This window comes from Perissodus microlepis, chromosome 7 (genome assembly GCF_051167445.1).
Source record: "Perissodus microlepis isolate ML-2025 ecotype Zambia chromosome 7, ASM5116744v1, whole genome shotgun sequence".
Classification (NCBI taxonomy): Eukaryota; Metazoa; Chordata; class Actinopteri; order Cichliformes; family Cichlidae; genus Perissodus; species Perissodus microlepis.
In genome coordinates, this window is record NC_140467.1 from 27,060,885 (window position 1) to 27,085,598 (window position 24,714).

Below are 24,714 nucleotides of genomic sequence, written 5' to 3' on the forward strand. Positions count from 1 at the left end.
CACGCATCTGTTAGCTCTCCACCTGCAGCAGATGTGAAGGTTCAACCCCGCCTTCTGGCACACCTGACAGTGTGGTGGACTGCCCTGGACAGGTGTTGCACAACTATGTTTTTTCCTTTCCTGCAGGTAACGCTGGTCACGATGCCCTCAGCTGTTTGAGTTTCACAATGAGTCAACACTCGCCTGCAGACCATAAATCCAGCAGTTTGACAGCAGTGACGTGGCCCAGCACACTGCTGGGAATCAGCAACACCTGCAGGTCAAAGGTCAAGATGTGTCCTTCGGCCTGTGAGCAGCTCAGCTCACACATGAAAGGCGTGAGCTGAGTGCCTTTGATGTGTGAGATGAGAATAGCAGATTAGATGTGTTTCACTGTAATCTGAGATTAGCAGAAATGAAAATCTCAGTACAATTTATCATCTTTCCTCAGAGATTTATGATATTATAAACTTTAAATTAAACTTTAATATAAACTTTCATCCAAATTTTAAGGGTTCTTTTTAAAATCACCAACTGATAAACAATGGTTTAATTTTTAACAGTTTTATCATCTAAGACAAAAAATTAAAAAACAGCCATTTTTCTGTATTCTTACACTGAACTGACAGTTTATTCTTTTTGGAAATGGGCATAAACTGCCATAAATCACTGGGACACAGTCAGGTTTTTTAACTGAATTTTATTTTTATTTACTTTTAATTTTTTTTTAATGAAATCTTTAATCTTAGAAAGTATCTGGGGTTATTTCTTGATACAATACTCAACAAAAGACTCAAAAACAACACAAACTTCCACAAATCTACTACAAACTGGATCTGGGAACAATATGCTTTTTTGCACTTTTTGCATCTTGCACGTGTCTTCGTCCTGTCTTGTCTACAATATCCTGAACATAACTTTGTATTGTCTCTGTCCTGTCTTTGTGTATTGTTCATAGATATAGTTCGTAATAGTACCTTTTTAGCTCCTAATTTTACCTCAAATTAGAGTTATTTTTATTTGTAATTTCTGGTTTTATATCTTATATATCTATATTATACTTCTTACATAATTATAATGAACGGCATTTTGGTATGCTGTATATTGTTGTACTGACAATAAAGACCTTAAATCTTGAATCTACATGCCATATCAGTGGGAGAAATGCTTCATCATCATCCAGGTGACTTCTTCAGTCTCAGCTAACTGCAGATTTCCAACCTTATAAACAGTACATCTGCATAATGACTGAAACTAGCACACTAACAATATGAGGTCAGTTTATGATCATTCATATGCAAATTCTCATGACCATTGTTACGAAATCAGTTTCACCCCGGTTCTTTTTTATTCCTCGAGGCATCCATAGACGGCACCGGACTCAGTAGTCATTTTCACAAAACCTTTATTCATCTTCATTTAAGCATCTTCTAGAAGCAAGGCCAGTGTCCCTCTGCAGATCTTCCACTCCTTTGTTTGTTACAGTCAGCTTTATAGAAGCGACCCCATCATAAAACCCCCATGGTGTGTTGCAAACTGTTTGTGTGTGTATGCACGAGCACGTGAGTGCCTGTGTGTGCGCGTATCCGTATGTCTATGTAAGTGCACGTAAGTGAATGTGTGCGCGTACCTGTGTGTATGTGTGAGTGCACGCCAGTGAATGTGTGCGTGTGGATGTGTGAGTGTAACAGTTTAAGCAGTGTGTGTGTCTCTGTGTACGTGACTTCCTGACGGTCATAAAAGTAATCTCACCCAAGCTACACCAAATTCCTCTACACAACATAGAAAACAGAGTTAATGTATTACAAACACTGAGACCCCCACTCTGCATCCACTGGACCATTGGCCTCTTGTTGTCTTACATTTACAGATCATGTGGAGAGTCTCCTGCAAACCTACTTCTAAGTTATAACAATTATGAGTTTCTATTAAAGGTACAAGCATCAGCATTAGCAACCCCCAACTGTAGCTTCCTGTCTCCTTTTATGACAGCAGACCCCCAGTGTCAATAAATTCCTTTCCCTCTAAACAGTTACACACACTCTCAGGCCTACAGCTAAGACAAACTGAAACACAGACAAATCCTTCCCTATTCCTCTGATCTAAGCAAATTTAAAACATTATATTGTAATAATTATTTTTCTTGTACTCACACCATTGATCATTGGTCATGAGTACATTCACAGAGAGTTGGCTGCAATCACAGCATTGTAAGAAAAATGAACCCTTAGGCCCCCTTCTCGGTTCAGAGATGGTCTTTCCCTTGAAAGAAAAAGTGAAAGTCAGTTTCAGTCTAGCAGAATCAGGTTTACTGCTATCAGGACGTCTTTGATCTCCGTGATCTACGGCGCCCTCCAGAGGTCAGGTGATGGAAGAGCTTCATTAACTTACGTTAAGGCCTTATGACCTTACCCCCTCAACCCTCCATGATTGTGCTTCGGGTGGAGGCCTCTTGCTGTTTAAATCGACCTCTTCCTCCCCGTTGTTGTCAAGTGTAGCTAATATGGGGTTTCCTGTCCATGATCACAGGGTTTTTACCTGACAGCATGAAGCAGCATGATGCGGCTGATGTACCTTCAGCTGTGTGGATTGTGTTCAGTGTTCAGGCCCAGATTAGAGTCAAGATCTTTCCTTCAAGCTCCTCTGCCGGGTCTTTGTTGGAACAGGGTGACACAGGAAACTCTTACCTGCTCAGAGAGCACTGGGCACCTTCCACAGCACAACTGCACCTAAAACGGCAGAAAGTCAAACCTCTGAAATATTGGTGAGTGATGTTCATGTAATGGTCCAGCAGCGGCTCTGAGTTTGGAGGAAATGTAATGAACAAGTTTATCATGGTTGATTTCAGTCCAGCAGGTTCAGGTATTCATGACTGGACTCACTCATCTTCGTCCTCATCTGGGTGTTCAGATAAACGTGTCCCCGGGGCCTGACTACCACTCAAAGGTTCCAGAAGGAGCAGGGATCAGGATCACATTCCTGGTTCCTGTGAACCAGTGTGGACTTGCATTCCAGTTTAACACCTGCCACCTGTGTTCTGGTCTAATTTCTACTCCAATGTGGAATCAGTCCTGTACCATAAGCTGCTGGTGTCTGCAGGTGGAGGGTGCCTCCATCTCTGCCCTGCCACGTCTTCCTCCGCCTTTAACAAGCGAGCTGGACTCACAGCTGGAAGAAGCTGCTTCCTGGTTGAGCTTTTGAATCTGGAAGTGCTGTGCAACACTGCAAACATTGGTATTGATCCAATACCAAGCAAACTAAGAGCAGTATTTCTGGTTCTGATACTTTTAACCAGCTTATGTAGGAGAGAGCAGTGTGTCACTTTTTTTTTCTTTTACATTTGCCAAATTCTGAACACATTTTAATTAACACTAAACAACGACAGCATTGTGATTTTTACTACTTATGATGATTAGTTAACAGTTTTCTTACATATTGATGCTGTGTGTTTTGGAGAGCTGGGGTGTAAATGTGCCCGTCTGTAAACGACTGACGTTTATTCTTTCATAAAAAGATTAAAACATTCATTTAACACAGCTCAGTGGGATACAGTGGGGTTGGGTTAATTGGTGATTCTAAATGCCTGTAGGTGTGAATGTAAGTGATTGGCTCAAGCCCCACCCCCATGACCATGACCTGCAGAAGACAATGTAGGTATGGGTGGGCAGTGGGATACATACTGGACTTTGAGAAACAAAGCATGGATCCGATACTGGCACCAGTGTTGGTATCGATATGCTGCCCACCTCTAACCAAACACGGATTTCCAGGAATCTTACCTTCAGGAAGCGTCCATGTTTTTCCTTACAACCTCACGGAGAGGAGCCACACTTCTAAAGAACATTCAGGACCTTTTTTACCTTCCTGTGAACGCAGTTACAGATATGTTAATGTTTTAATGACTTTAATCTCAGAACACAGCAGAGCTCTTTAAATTTGAGTTTCTGTACAGATTATAATTTTACGAGGAAAACCTGGATCATCTCTACACATTATCCAAGGTTTTAACTTTTGATGACTTTAATCTACCTTTTTTGTCACCTGCCACACTTTAACAGCCACTGTTAAAATGTGACACAGATTATTGGGGCCCCCTCACCGTTACTTCCTGAGAGAGTCACCCTTTTTTGTGATGAATTTCTGTATTTAAATGTTGGATTTTCCAAGTATATTTTCTTTTGCTGAGTGTTTCTCAAAACCCTTTTCCTAAATCTTTCCAAGACATTAACGTCAGTGGAATCAAGGTTATGACCACATGTACACGAGTTTATTATTTTTCCCAAATTAGTTTTGGAAAATGTTTTTGTCCTCATAAAACCAAACCAAAACAAAAAACAACCTCAAGGTCTGTGGAGCTGGACAGAGCAGCAGGTGGTGACATAACCATATCCATGAAATAATTCAGCTTGATCCAAAAACACGGCACACAGGCCAAGTTTTCTTTTTCCTTCGTCCACACATAAAACACTGAAACTCTGGAAGGAACAAAGAAAAAGCCTGCGTGTAGTAAAGTACCGTGTATGTGTGCACCTTTATTTTTCTTGTTTAGTCTCAGAGATGAAGCTCGTTTTCTTTATAATTCATGACGTTAATGTCGGACATTATCTAGGCTTGATTTTTTCAAAATATTCCTGACTGATTCCACAGAGACTCAGATAATCTGCTGCAAACAGTAAATGAGATAAAAACAATGGGGCGTGATGTTTCGATGATGATCTTTGACCCCAGAGTCAGAGCCTGTCGGACGCGGCACACAGAGAGCTCTGAAACTTCAGGTGAGAGCTGAGTGAAGGTTTATTGACAAAGAGGAGGAAACAGGAAATCTGTTTACACTCAAAACTACCAGGTAAAAAAAGCATGTTAAACAAACTAAGCCCCGCCCCCTCACCGTTACTTCCTGAAAAAGTGTAAAAATAGTTCCTTGGAGTCCGAGGTGCAGTCAAATATTGACCAATTACACGTCCTTTTATTCTCGTACAAACATACAAACATGACAAGGATAGAAAAGAGCATAAAAAACAGTGGCGGTAAAAACGAGGTCAGAATTTATTTGTGTTTCTCACGCCGTTCATCACGGCTGATTGGTTCTTCGGAGCTGCTGAGTTAAGGCACCGTGAGAGCTCGAAGAGGTAGGAGGCGGGGCCAGGAAAGGCTGAGAGCGCAGAGGAGGGGGCCGTTGTGGCGGGGACGAGGCGGTGTTGGAGGAAGGTGTGGAGGGGCCCGTGGTGATGGTGGCGCGGTTCAGGGACAGTGGTGGCCGCTGGGGCTTGGTGGTAAGGGAGAGCGGCTGCAGCTGCTCGGGGTACGGTGACGTGTGCCCACTGAAGGACGACGAGTGTGTGTGCTCCGTGTGCGTCGGCGCCGGGGCAGCGGGCGAGGCCAGCGACGTGGTGGGAGTCGCGGGAGAGTCCAAGGAGGAAGCGGGGCTCGCCTGTGACAGGTGGGTGTGTGTCAGGTGAGAGACGGTGTGCGGCTGCACCAGGTGATGGCGCGCGTGTGCAGTCTGTGTGTGCGGTGGAGGCGGCGGTGGGTCCTCGGCTCCCATGGAGACACGAGGCCTCTTCAGCTGCGGGGGGAAGTTGTCTGACGGTGCCGCCGCGGCAACTGAGGAGCAGACGCACAAAAGTGACATCATTGTGACATTTTCTACATCGTCACAAAGAAAACAGCAAACATTGCCTCACCTTCGAGCTTCATCTCCATCCTCGCCCTCTTCCTCTTCTTCTTCTTCCCCTGCAGGAAACGAGCCATGAGCACGTCAGCTGACACGAACATGTGACACATGATCACGCGACTTTCATACTCACATAGTTGTCTCTGGCCGACCAGCCGGGGTAAAGCTTGGAGTGCAGGAGCCTCTCTTGGCGTGCCAGCTCGTAGTATTTGGCCTGCTCGTCCTTCGTCAGTGAGTGCCACTGAGGACGGAAAAAACACAGCAGACACGTGAAAAATGACGAATCCACGAACACGGAAAACAAACAAACAAACAAACAAAAAACAACCCACCAATGAGATTCAATCTAAACTTATTTATATATACTTATATTTATTTACATAGCCCTGCAGGACTCGGCCACAGTGAGGAGGAAGAACCCTCTTTTTACAGGAAGTAGGATCAAGAAGGGACAATCTACCTCATCACATGACTTTACTATTATTTTAGCTGTGATGAAATTATTTCATCATAACTTTGAATGTTTGATGATTCAGAGAATCTTACAACTTTCCTTTATGTTAATAAAGTTTGAATCTCAAACATGAAACTGATTCGATCCTTTCTGAACTTCAGATTCTTCAATTCATCCCGACGGCTTTATGATGCTACACCTGACATCACTTTCTCCATAATGTCACTAAGAGTGACCTCTGACCTCCAACTTTCTGTCCAAATGACAACTTAATTATTAAAATTTATTTTATTCATAATTGTCTTGATTTATGAATCAAGAATAAAAACTTGATTTATTCTGAAAACATCACAGCTGTCAATAATTTTACATTTTAAACGTGAAATAAATGTAAATATGAAAACATGAATATTTGAACATGAATATGTGAATAAAATGTGTCTGGAACGTTAAAATGTGTAAAGACAGACTAAAAATTAAGCTCCGCCCCCTGGTGCAGTACCCTCTGTCCGAGGATCTGGTTGATGGACGAGCTCTCCTTCACTTTGCAGATGGCGACCACTTTGGGCCGCTCCTCCCTCATGTACAGCATAAAGGCGTTCAGCGGCTTCTTGATGTGCAGCTTCCTGTCCTCGTCGCCCTCGCGCTTGGTTTCAGGCGTCGCCTTCCTGTGGGGACACAGGTGTGAGATGGGTGAGTGTAACCTTGGTGACAAAATGGGTGGGAGGAGCAGCTGCTGGAATTAAACTGTGAGGCCATTTATTTTTACCTTGGCTGAACGCTGCTGGCCCCGCCTCCGTCGCAGCTATCACTTTCAGGCTCCTGCTTGACTCCGGTGCGGACGATGGTGGGGTGGGGGACGGACAACTGAGGGGTGGGCACCAAGCGAGGAGAGAAGCTGCTCGACACCAGACTGAACAGAACAGGGAAAAGTTAAATACTACTGGATCATTAACAAAGCAACAATTCAAGGAGTGCTGCAACGTCCCATATCTGAGCATGTACTAATAAAAGCGTCACACAGACAGAATGGTTTATGAATGGTATACAGTTGGTATATTGTTGAATTCCAATAGTGAAATAAAGCACGCAGAATAGGAAATGAGACAAAAAACAAAGAAAATGCTATTTTCCATTAACTTTCATGCTGAACTGAGGAAATATGAACAGTTTTACCACAAAAAACAAGAAACTGCATTAAATATGGACATGTTTATTTTAACACCTACTTTGCCTTGAAGAGTCCAGGATAATATATGTTAATTAAATCAGCTTGAGCTATAACACTTTCAACAATGTGAGAAAACTGGCCTGGCTCACCTGTTTTTAAAATATGGATCTGGATTTTTTTCTTTATGTTTTGTTTTATTTTGTTTATTTGTCATTTTAACAAAATAAACCCACAATAATCCAAACTGACTCGACATGTAAAGCTTTTACTTTGCTAATACAACATCGTGATCCCTCAAGGCGTCCTGAAGCCTGAGGAGTAATACGAGAACTCTGACATGAGGCGATAAGGTGCGAGGATCACGCTTCACTTCAGCCGCAGTGAGCAGGTGGAGCTGATTCAAACTACACATGAGCATCAAAACGACGTGTTTAGTCTCGGTCACTTACCTCGACATGGAGGCGTTCATGGCGAGTGCTGCCGGCGAGAAGCCCCCGGTAATGGGGTACATGTGCTGGCCCTGCCTGCAGACAGAAACACGAGCAGATGTGAGGAGTTCTTGTTAGCTGACAGCCGTGTAATGTGTGCAGAAACCTCTCGCCGGCCCCACAACTGGATCTGCCGATCAGGACGGCCAAGGAGGTGGGCGTGTCCCCTCAGTGTTTAAGGCCGGGGGTTTTCCTGGAAGCATCGCTCTGATTCTCCAGCTTTTACCAGTTTTAGATAAACACGAGCCTGTGTTATGCAGCAGCTGATTGTACAGGTACGCCAGGTTTCACATGAATCATCGTGATGCCGTGTTTTTATGACTTCCTGGTCGGCGGGAGCCTTCAGGTTGAACTGGATCAACAAACAGAAAGTTCAGGTCCTCGCACTCGCTCTGTCGCTTCCTCATTCATAACTGTGCCAGAAGAGCTCAGCTCTGATTGGCTGAAAGGGTCACTGCAGAGCATCAGTGATCCATGTCAGCAGTGGTACTTCAGTACATTTCCTCTGTGCTTCCATGTGACTGAGTTTTTTTTCTCTGCCCTCAGAAACAGCATCATTGTTTCCTGTGAAGGCTGTGATGTAATTGTGAGATTACCATGGAAACCCTGAACCGTGTGTGTGTGTGTGTGTGTGTGTGTGTGGGGTACTCACAGCCATCCCAGAGGGTGTGGGATCTGAGGCATGGCTCCAGGGGAGACCGGGTAGCAGGAGGCGTGAGGAGACCGGGACACCCCTGCTGCAGAGACAACTCAGCTTCATGCTTCAGCTTCACCATCATGCCCACAGGATAAAAGATGGGGGCAGGGATGCCGCTTACCTGCTTCAGGAGAGAAGCCAGGTGAGGCCCTCGGTGGGGAGAAGGCCTCGGGGCTATAGGACAGCAGCGGGTGGAGGTGGGACACGTGGGGATGCTGCATTATCGACACACTGCTGGACTGCAAATGGACACAGAGACAGCAGCTAAGAGGCAAAGATGAATATGAGATTATAATCTCAGGGTTCTGGATTATTGTATCAGAGGAAGGACAGATTATTTTCTTATAAACAGCTCTTCGTGTTACTGATGCCTCAGAGCGACTCCCCGACCCAGGCCTTGGTCTGACTCTACCTGTGACATTACTGTAATACTGCTATGTGAGGGTGACTCAGTAATAGGGAAGCAGTTAGCGGGATTAGCGCAGAGCTGGAAGAACAGAATGATCGGATTAAAGCTTTCTGACGGCTCTTCTGTGTGCAGATCCACCAGGACATCATTAAAACTGCAACATCAGAAGAATGAAACTCAAAGAAGTGAAGAAGAGATGGATGAAATGGCTGTGTTTGTCCACCAGAGGGCGCACTGCAACTACAAAGGCCGAGCAGCTGATCGGGGCAGTAAATAAATAAGTGCACTCTCCATAAGAGGCTGTGCACATCGCCCTGATTTACAGCGCGGTGATGGTGAGGATGAGAAGGAGCACGGTCTGGCTTGTTTTAACCTCACATGTTGAATCAGTGACTATCTCCATGACAACATGATAAACATCATCCTCCACCTGCCTGAGAACCAATCAGGACGGAGCTGATGTTATTTTCATCTCTAAGCTCTTACCAGGTGTGAGGGAGTCGCTGTGTCTCTGACAGATGCTCTTCCTGGGACGTCAAGCAGCGGCCACTGAAAGGGCAGGTACTGTGGACACACACACACACACACACACACACACACACACACACACACACACACACACAATTTACCAGTAATCCCAGCACTGACACAAATCTGGATGAAGGGATTAAAGCCTGAAGGAAATTATCTTCCTCAGCCTAATAAACTCTTTGCTGAAGGCCACGTCTGAGTTTCCTCCCAGCAGGTCGGACTAATCCACAGAACTCCCACAGGAGCAGCCTCCGGCCTCAAACTCACCGTGAAATGTAAACTCATCACCGAGGTTGCCCATCTTATGAAAACGAAGCAAACTTATTGGCGGAGGAACTGAAAGGTCAGACTTTTGCAGACTTTAGCTAAGCTGGCTGAGCACCGCGTGTTCCAGCAGCTCTGTCATAACTGACCAAACTCCATCAATGCTGGAACGAAAGCTGCTCAGACACGTTTCACCTAAGCCTCGTCTGAGCAACGCCACACAGGGACAACCCGACACTCCCACTTCTGTTTTCATCCAAGTGAAGCTTCAACACGTGTGTCCAAGAACACGTTCACAGATCAGGTTCATGTCTGCAGGAGAACAGCTCACAGGAAGTCATATTACACCATCTGGACACCTCGTTTCCTCACATCAGAATGAACAAACTCACTGCTGCAGCGGCACCAAAGTGTGTGTGTGTCCGGGCTCTGAACACACACGGTGCATCTTTACTTTAACAGCTGCACTGAAACACTCTGACCCACCTGGATGTTCAGGTGAGTGCTGATAATGTGCAGTGATGGTGTGACCTGTCCAGGTGTGTTGATCTGAAGCTCTGTGTGTCAGTGTTGCAGGAAACACTGACACCAAGATGAGACATCGCACTTTGTGACGCATGTTTACATTCCTGCACACCAGAAACACCAACACAGGGCCACACCCACTGATGAATGGACCAATGACCTGGCTTACACGTGAGGAAGAAGAGGGACAGATTAGATCTAAACCGAAGTTGTTCTGACCCCACCCCTTCCACAAACACACACCCCCATCCCCCTTACTTTATCAAATGTAAACAGACCCCAGGTGCTCAGTCTTCCAATCAGCTGTGACCCCTGACCCTTAACCACAGGACCACTGTGGCTCTGATGTACCTTCTGGACTGCAGTGACATCACCACCAAGCACCTGAGCAGGTGAACAGTACGTGCTCAAAGTCCACAAAACACCATGAACCACCAATAAGAACACAGCTCTTATCTGCTCCCACGCTCTGTAGCAAGCATGTAAACACACACACACACACACTGCAGTGAGATGACTTCCTTTGCATCGTCTCACTTTCCGCCTCGCTTGTTTACACAGAGCGGTGCAACACCTAGTGGTAGGTAGTGTCATAAGTGTCATAACATATTTAGAGTAACAGGAAGTTACTGAGTAGGACTTTCTGTTGCAGACTAGCCAGAGCAGCAGAGTCTGAACATCTCCATGACTTGCCGCGATCTCCGGGTAGAAGAATGACGGCAGCTTCCTTCCAGAGTCCAACCTCAGGGTTACCGAGGCACTCCAAAATAAACAAAGCAGACCCCCCCCCTCTCAGGGAAGTAATGCTGAGTAACCCTGAGTGAAAAAGAGGCGTGCTGATGGTGGCAGGATGCCCTGGGTGGATTCAGAAGCGTTGGCTCACGGCGAACAGCAGACATGTTTGGCCTGACTTACGTCCACAGCTCAGCTACGTCAGTTGCTCAGTCATCCAGCTGCTTTTAGGGTCCTGAAGATGCACCACCTCAACCTGCAGTTCCAGCCTGAATGGAGCTCCTTTCTGTAGGTCTCTGGGGGTCCACCTACACCGTGCTGTGGGATGGAGGAGGCAGTGATTGTGGTCGAGGTGGTTTTCGCTGTCCAGCTGTTGGAGGTTATTCTGGAGCGATGATTGGCTGAGAGCAGAACTATGGTGCTGTGGTCTTTTCTTAGGGATGTAATGGCCTTCGTTTCCTGGAGGGCGAGGTTGGGAGGAGCAATCCACCCTGACTGCTGATCTGAGTCTGGGAGGTGAAGACACCTATCGAGCTGCTGCCTTGTCTTCCTGTTCTGGTCCTGATGGTCCGGGTTCTGCCTCGGGATCAGATGAAGGAGACGCCTTCAGTTTGATGATGTCAGAGCGCGTGTCATGAACCATCAGTCTGACCCAGATCTGCAGCGAGCAGCAAGCGCTTCCTGTTTCCTCCACGTTTGGGAATAAACTGTTTCTGTTCTGTGTACAGGAACACAGTGAAGAAAGCAGAACTGTGTGTGTGTGTGACTGTGTGTTAGTGTGCGTTAGTGTGTGTGTCCCTCTGTGTGTGAGGGTGTATAAACAGGTTGTCCTCCTGGTATTTTAAGACTCTGCAGACAATATGAAGGAAAACAAAGGAGCTGTGGGACTGTCTGGCCTGCTGAGAGGGACCAACTTTAACTAAACAAACACACACACATAAACACACACACACACACGGCCGGCTTTATCAACAACCTTTTAAAGCCCAGCCCCCTCAGTCCTCCTGCTTCCATTCACTACAGCTCAGGTGTGACTGACTGCAAGCCAGCTCAGCCAATCAGTCAGATGCTGATTACAGCACTGCAAACAAACCGAGAAGCTCTATGTGTAAAATAAGAATCACCAACACTTCACCAGCGTGTCCCCACAGGTCTGAGATTCAACTCAAAACAGAGACACTGAAAACAGCACATCAGACTGGTTAAACTGGTTCAAGTTGGGATTAAATCCAAAGCTCACACAAAAATATAGATATAATAAAAATATAATCATCGTGTTGTTTTCTGTTCTGCAGAGGCTTCTATGCAGACATTCAGACACCACCCCACAGAGCAGGTGGAGAACCAGCTGTAACCTCAGGCTAAAAGATTAAAGTCAGAAAGCTGCAGTTCCTCTGACGGCCAGCAGGCGAGGCCCACACTGAAATGTCCAACTTTGGGAGAAATGATTGGTCACTTGGATGAGTAGGGATGGGTACTGGTATCCGGTGCCATGATGGCACCAGTTCTGACATAAACGGTAGTAACCAGACCGAAAAGCAGCGCACATTTCGGTGCTTTTTTTCCTGAGCTGTGATACACTTTAGATTCTAGCCAATCATTTTACGTTTCCGAGGATAGTAGGCGGGCCAAGGGTACGTACGTTCTTTTAGAGCAGAGCTACAGATTAAAAATGCCCAAGGTGAAGCGGTCAAAAGTCTGGCTGTACTTCACAGCAAAAGATGCAAACTCAGCAGCCTGAAACAAGTGCTTTAAGGTGATACTGTGATACTGTGCAAAGGAGGTAACACCCCAAATCCGATGAAACACCTGGCGAGGCATAGCGTTTTTTTAAAAGCCGAGAAATGCACCGTATTTGATAGATTGCTGCGAGACCTCACATCGGGCACATCTACTGCGGGTGTGGTGCCTGTTATCGGACCGGAGTTAGCAACATCCCCCCAAAACCAGAAGAGTAGAGTCCTGGCCCCTGGCCCTGCCAGTGTAGCAGAAATGATGACGGATGATGATGGCAGCAGCAGCCGTTCTTCTCTGAGTGAGTAGCTTAATGTTGTTTGTGTGTAAGCTAACCATGTTATTACATTAATGCATGTAAGGTGAACTAGCAAACACCATGGTAGTGACATGCGGCTGTCTTCTTGTTTGATGGCAGATACTCCCTTCACCCTGGCCAAAAAGGCTAAAATGACCAAAGAAAAAGTGGGAAACAGCTAAACATGAGAGGTTTTTGGACAAAGTTTGTGTTTTTTCCATTGTTTAAGCACTGCTTCCAGCCAAGAGTGATACCATATATGCCCTATAGCTACAGAAAAGGCTAACATTGTTATCTTTTTACAAAAAAAACAGCCGAACATGAGAGGTTTTTGGACAAATTTTGTGTTCTCTATTCTTTAAGCACGGGTTTGAGCACCGTTTAAGCACCGGCACTGTTTCAAAAGTACCGGTTTGGTACTGGTATCGGATAAAACCTAAACGATACCCATCCCTATGGATGAGTGACTGAAAATTCATGTGTAGATGAACACATTCACCTTTTTGGGACTGGATGACTGAACATCATCAAGACAGTACAGCAGACATGAACATGCTTCCAAACCTGCTCTCCTGTCACGTGTTTATAAATCCATCCATCCTCTTCTGCTTATCCGGGACCGGGTTGCGTGGACAGCAGCCCAAGCAGAGAAGCCCAGACCTCCCTCTCCCCAGCCACCTCACACCAAGGCGTTCCCAGGCCAGCCGAGAGATATAATCTCTCCAGCGTGTCCTGGGTCTGACAGGTGGTGTTTATAAATCACCAGTTTAAACACCAATGATGATGTCACAGTGAATGGTAAATGGTAAATGGCCTGTATTTGTATAGCGCTTTTACTAGTCCCCCCTAGGGACCCCAAAGCGCTTTACACACCCAGTCATCCACCCATTCACACACACATTCACACACTGGTGGAGGCAAGCTACAGTTGTAGCCACAGCTGCCCTGGGGCAGACTGACAGAAGCGAGGCTGCCATATCGCGCCATCGGCCCTTCTTGCCATCACCAGTAGGCGGCAGGTGAAGCGTCTTGCCCAAGGACACAACGACCGAGACTGTCTGAGCCGGGGCTCGAACCGGCAACCTTCCGATTACAAGGCGAACTCCCAACTCTTGAGCCACGATCGCCCAGTGCCCCATCAATCTTTTGTATACAGTCTATGCACTAACCTGCAAAGGGCCTGAGTGTGTGGGCTGCTTTAAATGGAGACATTCGCATGTATCAACATTAGGGCTGCACGATTTTGCATAAAATGAGAATCACGATTTTTTTGCTTAGAATTGAGATCACGATTCTCTCACGATTTTCTTTTCCAGTATAAATATTTATTGCACTTATTAACTGCACATCAACTTCGTAACAGTTGAGACTGAACATAAAAACAATAAATAAACATAAAAACAACAAATGTCTCGCATTTTGTCGTTGCCGCAAAATGTTGTAGTGCTTGAAATTCCGTCTCCACCGTTGCTCGACACTGCGTGTATAGAGCAGGTAGTGCAACAATAGAAAAATAGTTGCGGGACAGCACTGTGTAGCGTTTGTCTAGGGTGTTGATCATTTTCCTAAATCCCTCGTTTTGTACAGTGTTGATGGGAGCCATATCTTTGGTCAGGTGATAAGTGATAGCCTCTGTAATTTCTTTGTGCCTGCGGGAGTTCGACGGGTATAGGGAAGCGCTGTATAAGGTTCCCGTTATTGATGTTTGGGTGGTTGACCGGGACGGATTTTCTCCAGTCACTTTCTCGTCATCCCTGACGTGCTCTCCGTTGTTTTTTCCCTGCCAATTTTAGCAGCCAGCTTCTGTATCATGTGGTATAAGGCTCTGCCCTGGTCATTTGTTGAGCAGGAAGAGTGAGCGCTTGTTTTCATGCAGATTACGTCCCGGATCAAAATGCGGTACAATCGTCGTCTTTTCTTTTTTTTTTTTAAATCGTTGTCATTTGGAAATGAGATCGCACATAAGTATGAATTGAGATCGCGATTTTCTAACGATTAATTGTGCAGCCCTAATCATCATGCACGTGTTACCAAAAAACAGGACTGACACACACACACACACACACACACACACACACACACACACACACACACACGCATAACTTCTTTCAGATCCTTGAAGCTAGTGTATTTGCAGTGTCTATGTATGCAGTGTGTGTGTGTGTGCACGTGCGCATGTTTGCAGTGCCCAATTAATGACAGCCTCTGACTCGCCCTCAGACTGCCAGGCACACCTCCTCCTCCTGCTCCTCCAAAACGCTGAGGCTACGTCCACACTAATGCGTTTTTGTTTGAAAACGCATCGTTTTCTCTCCGTTTTGGCCTCCCGTCCACACTGAGACGGCGTTTTCCTCAAGGAAAAATGCAGCGTTTTGAAAACGCATACATTTCAAAACTGAGCTGTCCAGTCGCAGTGTGGACACTGAAAAACGCAGACTTTCTAAAACGATGACGCATTTTAGTCATGTGATGCAGTCATGTGACCAACTAAACAAAGATAGCGGAGGGCATTATACAGCAGTTGCTTTGATTGCTCTCAATTTTGACAGCCCTAAAAAAAGATTCATATCAGTTTGTACATGCTCCAGGTAGCTTTTCTTCAAATTCTTTAATTCTCACTCACTTTTGCGCATGCGCAGGACTGGAACGTAAGCGTTTTGGGCCGTTTCAATGTGGATGCACAACTCTGTGAAAACGACTGAAAACGCTAGTGTGGACGCGGCGCGTTTTCAGATGAAAACGCCGTTTTCAAATCTACCTGTGCTAGTGTGGACGTAGCCTGAGAGGGGTGCAGGAGGTCTGAACTGTGAGCATAGCAGGGATATCTGTGCTATTTCACACCTGAGCAGCATCACCAGACTGCAGGTGTGGCTCGTACCCGACACCTGGTCTTTCAGCAGCTGCATAAAGGCTTCCTTTGCTGTCTTGTGTAATCTCAACAATGAACATGTAAAATAATTTGAAGAGAAATTACAAAAATGAAATTTTTCTGAACTTGAAATCCACTGCAGAGTCAGTTTTATCCTGATGCTCTTTTCTCAGTGTTTCTGTCAAAAGACGTTTCAGTAGCCGGAGGCCGAACTGCGACTTAGCTAACCAGCTCTCGGGTAATGATAACGATAACAAACCCACCTGAGAGCTTTCAGACTTTAAACACACAGGAGAAGGAAAGAAACCCCAGACCTGGATTCCTGGGAATACTCGGCTGTAAAACTGACATGAAATGTGGCCTCAGGGGGAAAATGATTTATTTGTGATAACCTCAGGGAGTGGCACCAATCATCCTCCACCTCTGGTGCCAGGCTGAACAACCGTAAAACCACCTTCTTCTCATCATCATCCACTTTGCTCTGTAACCACGGTTTGCTTTAAGCCCCGCCTCTACCCGAGAGCAACCTTCAGATCAGAGCCCCTCACCGTCACACTGCATTAACCTCTAATCCCAGCTCGCCAACCCCAAGCTACAGCAGCTAATCTGCAGCTCGTCACTGAGCTCGACCTGCCCAACCACACACACACACACACACGCGCGCGCACACACGCTCGTGCACGCAGCCTTCAGGTGAGTCAGCGTGATTTTCGTCTCTGCTGCGGCCTTCTGTCGGGTTAAAGTGTGTCACGTGAATGGCTTCATGTGCACGAGCATGACTGAGCTGTACCAACTGTAAGTACACATCTAAAAATAAATCACCTAAAAAAGTAAATAAATAAGCAAATAAATAAAAATGCTCAAATTGATAAAATATTTGAAAAACATAAAATCAATTAAAAAAATTCAATAATAAAATTTAAAATTCTATAGATAACATTTTATGTTTTTCAGATAACATTGACAAAAATCTAAAAAAAAAAAAAAAAAAAGTAATTAAAATTTGAATGAAAACGAAAAATGAAAACCAAATGAAAAAACACTTTCAGCATCTCTGTGTCTGCGTCTTACCGTTCGGGCACCCGCCGTCAGGGCTCCATTGGCGAGGTACGGGCTGCAGAGGTTCCCGAGGTCAGGGAACATGAAGAACGGGTACCCGACGTAGGGCGAGGGCTGGAGGAGGCCTCCATCATGCTGCTGCTTCCTCAGAGCTGAGAAACAGATAAAAAGGATCAACAGTGCACGCTGACCTGAGACCAGTTCAAGTTCAGGCTCACATTCAGTTCAGCTTTTACAGCCCAAGACCTGAATCAGATTATTAATCAGCTGCATCTCCAGTGAAACCCTCATTCTGATTAAGATCAGGAATTCACGACGCCAAACACCCTCTGACTTCACCGCACTGCTGGAAGCAGGAAGCTTACACGTGTAAGCACGAAAATGTCGGCTAAAATAAATCAATACCAAAAACAAAATTTAAATCAAGCTAATGAAAAATTTATTTTAAGTAATTTATCATTACTAAAATATCTAATTAAAATAAATAAAGTGTTCTAAAAGAGCCAATGAGAGAGATATAAAATACTGAAATACAGAAATATGCATGAGAAATATTATTAATATTTAAATATTCAACAATAATTTTAATTAATATTAATATTTCTTATTTTGTATATATTACATTAAATGTAATATAAATAGTTTCTAAAAATGTTACATTCCAAATGTACTTAAATGTCTAAAAGACATGAAACACACTCAATATAATTAAAATAAGATTCCAACAAAGTCAGGAGCAAATACATGAAGCAAGACAAGTTGTCCAAGAAATTACATTAACCCAATAAAATTTTCTAAAACAATTAAAACAGTCAAAATACTTGCAATAAACGAAAATATATAGCAAATAAACATAATAAGTGTTTGTAAATATAACTGCTAATAGCTCTCTGAGACACCCAGAAATATTTATATAAATAATGTAAACATAAATGTGGCATTATCCTTTAAATGCAGAAAAAATGTGCTTAAAATATTAATAAAAAAGGTCAGACATGTTTACAAATACAGAAACATGGGTGTAAAATAGGGCTGGAAATAAAACAATCTAAATGACAATAGAGGATGATGTCAATAAAGTACCCAGAAACACCTGGACTCTGTTACAGGTGTGTCTCTTGGAAGTTTCACCTGGTCTCGGGTACACAGAGCTCCGTGTCCAGGTGTTCTGCTGCTGGGGACCATCTCCCTCCCAGCGGGCTCATAAACTTCATAAAGCAGCACTGTGGCTCTTACCTTCCTCGCTCAGCTGGCTCTGCCTGCCCCTGCTCGCCACACCTGGACGGGGCTCGGGACGCCGGTCTGCCTGCACAGAGGAGCACACGGGGCGGGTAAACACAGCGCCGATAGCCCGCTGGGGTCCCGGCTGCCCCGCTGTGGCCCCGCTTTGACTCACCTCTGAGTCCGAGCTGCTGTTGGTCTCTGACTCGTTGACCAGGGAGGACTTGACGTCGTCCAGATCTCGCTCGGCGGACACGTTGCGCTTCTCCTCCTGCTCACCTTCGTCTTTGAAGGCGATGAGCTCGTCGCTGGCTCCCAGGTCGTCGCCGTCCTCCCGGCTCAGCTGCGGCATGGCTGGACGCTAACGACGGCTAACACTAGAAGCGACTTAAGGGCTAACTCGCAGTTAGTACACAAAAGTCCCGGAACACCGAAGCCCTCTCCCGGGAAAGTAGTTAGCTAAGGTCGACTGTGCGGGACCTCCTCAAAGTCAGCGTTAACGCCAACTTAACGGCTTTTTCTATCCGTTTAAACCGTTAAATAAACAGAAAACTCCCCAACAGCTAGCTTACATGCTAGCTAGCTCCGTGCGGCGTTCACGGACACTTCAGCTTCAGGCGTCGAATTCCTGAGGAGCGCGGTCCTCCTTCAGCCGAGCTCCTCCAAGAAAAACCTCCTTACAAAAGCAAAGTCTCAGCCACAGATGCTTCAATGATTTTAAAACACCCCGTCCCACCAAACATGAAACTAGAATTTTAAATCCCTCACGGACGGACCGTCGACATCTTAATAAGCAAGCCCGAAAAGTTCATGTCCCCCTGTGTGCAGTTACTCCTCCAGCGGAGAAAGTGGAAGGCCTGCCCACGGTGATTCCTGCATCGTTAGTCCGCTCTGAAACGTGCATAATTCCGCACACCGCTGCGGTTTTACTCTGCTCGTTTCCGCATATCGCGCAGTTTGCTGATTCAAGACGATCACTGGAGGCGTGGGAACGGAGACGGGCTGCACTCAAGTGGAGTGGAAGGAAAAGACTGCGGGGGTGGAGGCTGGAGGAGCAGGGGACCTGCACTGGCCCCGGATCAGTTCACCGGAGCCGGGTGCACGGGGCCGCGGGCTGAGCTGATCCCGGATCAGGCACAACAGGTTGATCCTATCTGCGCGCAGAGGAGGAGGAGTTCACACGGAGAAAAGGAGACTTTCAGAGTTTAAAGGAGCAGTTCGACACTTTGTGCCCTCACGGACTGAAACAGGACACACTTCCACCGCAGATGCCGAGCACAGACCCCGGGCCTCAAATTCCGCACTCTGCAGCTCCTCCAGCGGCCAGCAGGGGCGCCAGCGGCGGGTCAGCCCCCATACACTCCCGTGTTAACGTGTCCGACATTTACAGCAGAAATAAACGCGTTTACAGCAAACACACACACACACACACACACACACACACACACACTTGTTTTCATATCATATCATAACCATAACCTAATTGTAACCCCAACACTAAGACCACATTTTGAGTCTCAAAAATATATTTTTCTTGTTTGTCTTCCAATATTCACTAACTACTACCTAAGTAGTAGTAAAACTGTAAAAATGTGATGTAAACTGGAAATAGAGAAAGTTCACCTTCAAAGTAAAAGTCAGGGTTGCAGTTAACATCTTTCATAAGGCAAAACTTTTATGTTGAAGTCTCCATATCCAGTTTATGTCCCGCTCAGGTAGTAGTTAGTGATTATTTGGGGACAAAAACTACAAACATTAAATACTACAGACACAGGCGGCTGTGGCTGCTAGCTGTCTGCTGTCTTCATCTCAGCAGGTATCTGTATAAACAATATTGGGAGCAGACTTTCCAGAGAGTCTGAAATCCGGGTTGGATGAGTGAAAGTCTGTTAATTAGAGCTGTACCTGTCCATATGTCACCCCCACATATATAAAAGTGTTATGAGCCCAGCTGGAGCTCTTGGATGGTCTGTTAGTACAGTAACTTCACAGCAGCCATTTTATTGGCCTCATGGTGTCATTAAAAATGCTCCAAAAGGCTCTGAGAGCCACAAACATGGTCCAGAGGTCCAGTTAGCAGACAGCTAGCAGCTAGAGCCACCTGTGTCACCATCAACCTGCCAAAGGGGCCACGGCTGTAGTAATGCAAACTTTAAGCCTTAATCCAATTTAAACAGGTGAGTGTAGGAATAATAAATTGGTGAATGGCGCAAGTTGTATAAATGCTTTAAAATTAGGAGTCTATTGGGACGGACTCACTGCTGTCTCTGCTGGACGGAAGAGGAGCTGCAGCTCACAGGTCTCTGTTTCAGTGGGATCGTGTGGATCTGGCTCTGGATTGGTGGAAACGAGGTAAAAACAACTGGCACACCGATACCGTCTGTCCGGTATCAGTTTCTGCTGCACATGAGCACAGTGATGGGTTGTGGTTCTAGAAGGCAGAACCGTTTTGGCCCGAGCGCTGCGCGTGTGTTTGTGAAACATTGGGATGCGTTTTAGGCCGGTTTGGAGCTTCGGGTTTGATGGGAAAAAGAAAATAAGCTATCATCAGCAGAGCCGGGCTGAGGAGCTGATTATTGTTTCCAGCCTGTCTGTCTGTGCTGATGAAGCAGAGCAGGAGGCATGTACTATCCCCTCCCAGAAACACTGAACACACTCATTACTGCCCACTCACAGTTCTGCTGTGCTCCCTGTGGAGAGCTGCATGGTGGCAATTAGGCAGTATTGCCCCACTGCCCCCACCCCTTCCCCTCCCCCCTCTGTCTTTTTGTTTGTTTTTTCCTCATTTTCTAGGCTCTCTTTGTCCCCCCTCCTCGCACCATGCAGATTACAGTCATGCATGTTGAGATTACAGCAGCTCTCTGCAGAGGAAGTCTGAGGACCAAGCAGAGACACACTGAGTATGTGAGTGACACAGAGGCCTCACAGAGACTACCTTCACGTTAATGACAGGCTGGCTCTGTTAAATCAGCTCTCATTAAAGACAAAGAGCCTGTTTCCATCATAAACACATCCCTGAGTCTGGGGACACACACACACACACACACACACACTGAGGAGACTTAACAACGCATTCTGGGATTCTTCTCTTCTTTAAATAGTTTAAACTCCCAAACAGGACTCTGAACCACACATATCCCTCCATCTGCATCCTTCTGACTACAGGCGAATCGCTCAAAATGCCCGACTTTGACTGGACACGTTAATACTGTGTGATGTTAATCACGAGCAGAGTGTCGAATACTGAGTTCAGTGTGTGTTCAGGAGTCCCAGTGAGGCTGCAGTGATCCAAACACTCAGCTTATCACAGAGATGCTCAGCATGTAAAATTACCTGTAGTAGTGAAACCATACATTTAATGTTGGCTTGTATACATTCAGTTTATATGAAGCATGCATGCATAAATTAATAATCTATGACTTTGCATTTCACTCAGAATTGTTGCTTCTTGTTTGAAGGTGCAGAATAATGCAAAGAAGAATTATTTTGAACTGTGAATCATGCAAAGCTGAGCAGCTCCTGTTGTTTTTGATTTCATCTTTTTCTTAATCACTGGATTATTTTAATAATTTTATCACTTAGAACACACACACAAACACACACACACACACACACACACACACACAGGCAGACACTCACACACACACAGACAGACACTCACAGTCACACACACACACACTCACACAAACACGGATACACATTCACATAGACACATGCGCGCACACACGCACACACACATACACTCACAGCTGGTCCTGAGCCTGTTGACAGAATCACACCGATTCATCGAATGTTCAATAAATAATCGATAAATATTTAAGAGTCCTTGTGTGTGTGTGTGTGTGTTAAAGCTGTGCTTGTGAGGATATGCTAACACAGTAGTGAACATGTGTTCATCATTTAACATAACTCAGATTAAGCCTCTCGTCCTCACTGAGTGAGCCTGCTTGTGCCAGAGGAAGTGGCTGCTTTCTCAGAGCGCAGCTCGTTATTGAGCGTCTCTCGGCCACACTTCACCCTCCTTCACACACAGCACACACTCCACTTCCTTGGAAACAAAAGAGGGATTTCCTCCTCACCGAGACGCTCTGGAAGCTCAGCACACACCCACAACCGTGTAGAGTTAGACATATGTGTCTGGTCCCGGTCCTCGGGGTCACCGGGTTCACGATGCGGGCTGCAGTGGGAGGCAGCCTCTGTGGTTACGACTGAGCGGCGGTATGCGGGCCTGGAGAGCCCTGGGGAGCCTCGCTGTGATCATCCTGCTGATGCACAGCTGCTCAAGTTTCAGCTGCTACAGCCAAACAGGCCCGGGAATCAGACCTGAATCCTTACAGGTCTTCAGGTCCATAACCCCGCTTCCTGCTGATGAAAGCAGACACCCCGGTGTATCCTCCCCCCTCCAGATGTGCTCATGCTCTCTGACTTCTTCCTCAGAGAAAGAAGACTCTGAAAGTGTTGGAGCTTAGTGAGGACATGCAGTGAAGGAAGTGTCTGCTGCTATTTCAAACTAAAGCTCTCAATCAGATCCACAGAGCAGACATGATGGATCCTAACAGACTGAAAACATCTGCTGAGGTTTCTACTCAAACTCATTGTTTTACCAGCTGCAGCTTTCAGCAGAGAGCCCAAAAACTCCAGATTACAGATTACTCTGACAAACAGAGCTGAAGTTTAACTCAACCACAAGACAAACCAGCAGCTTCAGAGAGCAGCCCACAGCTGGAAGGCACAGCTGTTAGGAGACGGAGAGGCTCTGCCCACATGCAGCTCATGGTTTCCATTTGTGAGTGGCGGCCAATCAGAAGAAAGTTGAGTTTAAGAGGGTGGAGTCTAAACAGCTTGTTTTAAACCAGAGCTACACCAAGAGCCAGAATGAGAGATTTGAGGTGTGCATGATTCACAGGTTCTCTGTGAGAGAGTCTGGAGCTGTGCACTTTAATCTGACAGTCACTTTAAATAAATGATGAATAAAACTTTCCAGACATTTGAGGTCAAATGTGGAAGCAGCACATTTTGACTTTTACTGAAAGCCAGAAAAAGAACAGTGTGGAGTGTCATGATACAAACCCACAAATAAAGCTAAAGGTTTCTCACACAGAGATGAGCTCATCCTGCTGGTGCTCTGAGGACAAATGTTTAATTTGGGAAGTCTGAGTGTGCATGTGGGTGAAAATACAGAAGTGAAACTGAAAAAGGTCAAAGACGTGGAATTTGGTATTGCAAATATGTTTTCCTAAACCTCAAGCAGCCACAGCGTTCATCACTGACAGCAGAATGCATGTTTGCTCTCAGGCTCCTCAGGGCAGCTTTGCATGATCGCTGCTCAAAATGATTCTTTTTTATGTGATCCTGGGCCTCAGTGCAGCCTGTCTTACACTAGCTGTTTTAGCTCCTCCCCCTATCTTTTGACTGGCTCCCCCTCACAAACAGAGGGTTGGACTGCAGGTTGATGGGGCTTCATGGCCGTGAGCATGTCACAATAAGTGAAGCAGCATTGATCCAGGAGAAGAAAATGAGAGAGAAAGTTTCTATGGAAGTTTTCTGCAGAAGGTTTCCAGCAGGGCAGAACCTCTGTAACCTCTGAGCTCCTCACGTACCGCCGAGATGGTGGCAAAGACAGACACAATCGCAGAGCCCTATCTTCAGCTGTGATGTCACTTCTGGCGTTTGTGAGGCCGCTGGCATAAAGCAGGTGTAGCAGGTGAGGGGAAACCTCACTTTATATAGGGATATCCTGCCTGTGTGACATCATACAGAGCCAAGAGTAGAAAAAACACCTGAACCCTGAGTGTCTGCCTCGCAGGGAGCAGATTAAAAACAGCTGGAGAACATCAACACGTGGAGATTTAGCTTCATCCTATTTATTACACAGCTCTTTAAATTCACAGCTGAGGGCTTTGACATTTTTCCAAAGTTTAAGTCTAAACATCTACACCTCCTCCCTCGGACTCAGGGGGTAAGTGGGCTCCCGTTCCCTCTGTCAGCCGTCTGCAGATTAAACTGCAGCAGATTGAGGATGTCTGGCAGAGCTCAGGTGAGTTTATCAGCTCATCTGTGAGTGTTTGTGCTGCTCTGAGCTCGTCACAGCCCAGAAACAGAGGAATCGTAACAGCCAAACTCCAGCCGTTCCATCACCCCCCGGACTAATTTACTGTGAAAGTCCGAAACTTCCTCTCTGAGGGTTTCTGTAAGTGGCTGCATGGAAGCCTCAGACACCACGCTGAGCAGCATTTGTGTGTGTGTGCGTGTATGAAGTGTCTGAGAAATGATGTCATCGACAGCTGGACGCAGAGGAGGAAACAGCTGCCAGTTGAGTCTGCAGCTGGAGCTGTTTCTTTCCTCCGTTCTGCTGGACCCCAGATCAGGCTCCCCAGTGACTGCAGCCATGCTGAAGGTCAGAGGTCAGAGTTCAGGGTTAAAGCACATAACTTTTAAATGACAGATACAGTGAGCTCAACTCTTCTTCTCTCCTGACTCCACTCACTGGTTTTGGAAGTATCTTTGAGCCTTGGTATTAGCGTTCTGCCCAGAAACAAGCTCATTCTTGTTTTTGGAGGTGTTCACATGAGAATCTGCACCCACAGACCTGCTGGAGCTAAGCCAGCT

General features: G+C 45.9%; 1 protein-coding gene across 2 annotated transcripts; it reads right to left on the reverse strand.

The window, feature by feature from the left end:
- Nucleotides 1-4,755: 4,755 nt before the first annotated feature.
- LOC146383240 (transcription factor 7-like 2) lies at nucleotides 4,756-19,428 on the reverse strand. 2 transcript variants are annotated; one of them, XM_084934488.1, is made up of 12 exons: nucleotides 18,281-19,428; nucleotides 18,121-18,190; nucleotides 16,897-17,036; nucleotides 9,359-9,436; nucleotides 8,585-8,702; nucleotides 8,419-8,500; nucleotides 7,728-7,802; nucleotides 6,877-7,020; nucleotides 6,610-6,775; nucleotides 5,787-5,894; nucleotides 5,664-5,712; nucleotides 4,756-5,583 (listed from the first exon to the last, which is right to left on the reverse strand). In XM_084934488.1, the coding sequence occupies exons 1-12, from the start codon at nucleotides 18,455-18,457 to the stop codon at nucleotides 5,051-5,053; spliced, it is 1,740 nt and encodes a 579-aa protein (XP_084790614.1). In that variant the 5' UTR covers nucleotides 18,458-19,428; the 3' UTR covers nucleotides 4,756-5,050. The 2 variants fall into 2 exon arrangements, with proteins under 2 accessions (XP_084790614.1, XP_084790613.1); XM_084934487.1 differs by having other exon boundaries at nucleotides 8,419-8,503; nucleotides 18,281-19,427.
- Between the last annotated feature and the right edge of the window lie 5,286 nt (nucleotides 19,429-24,714).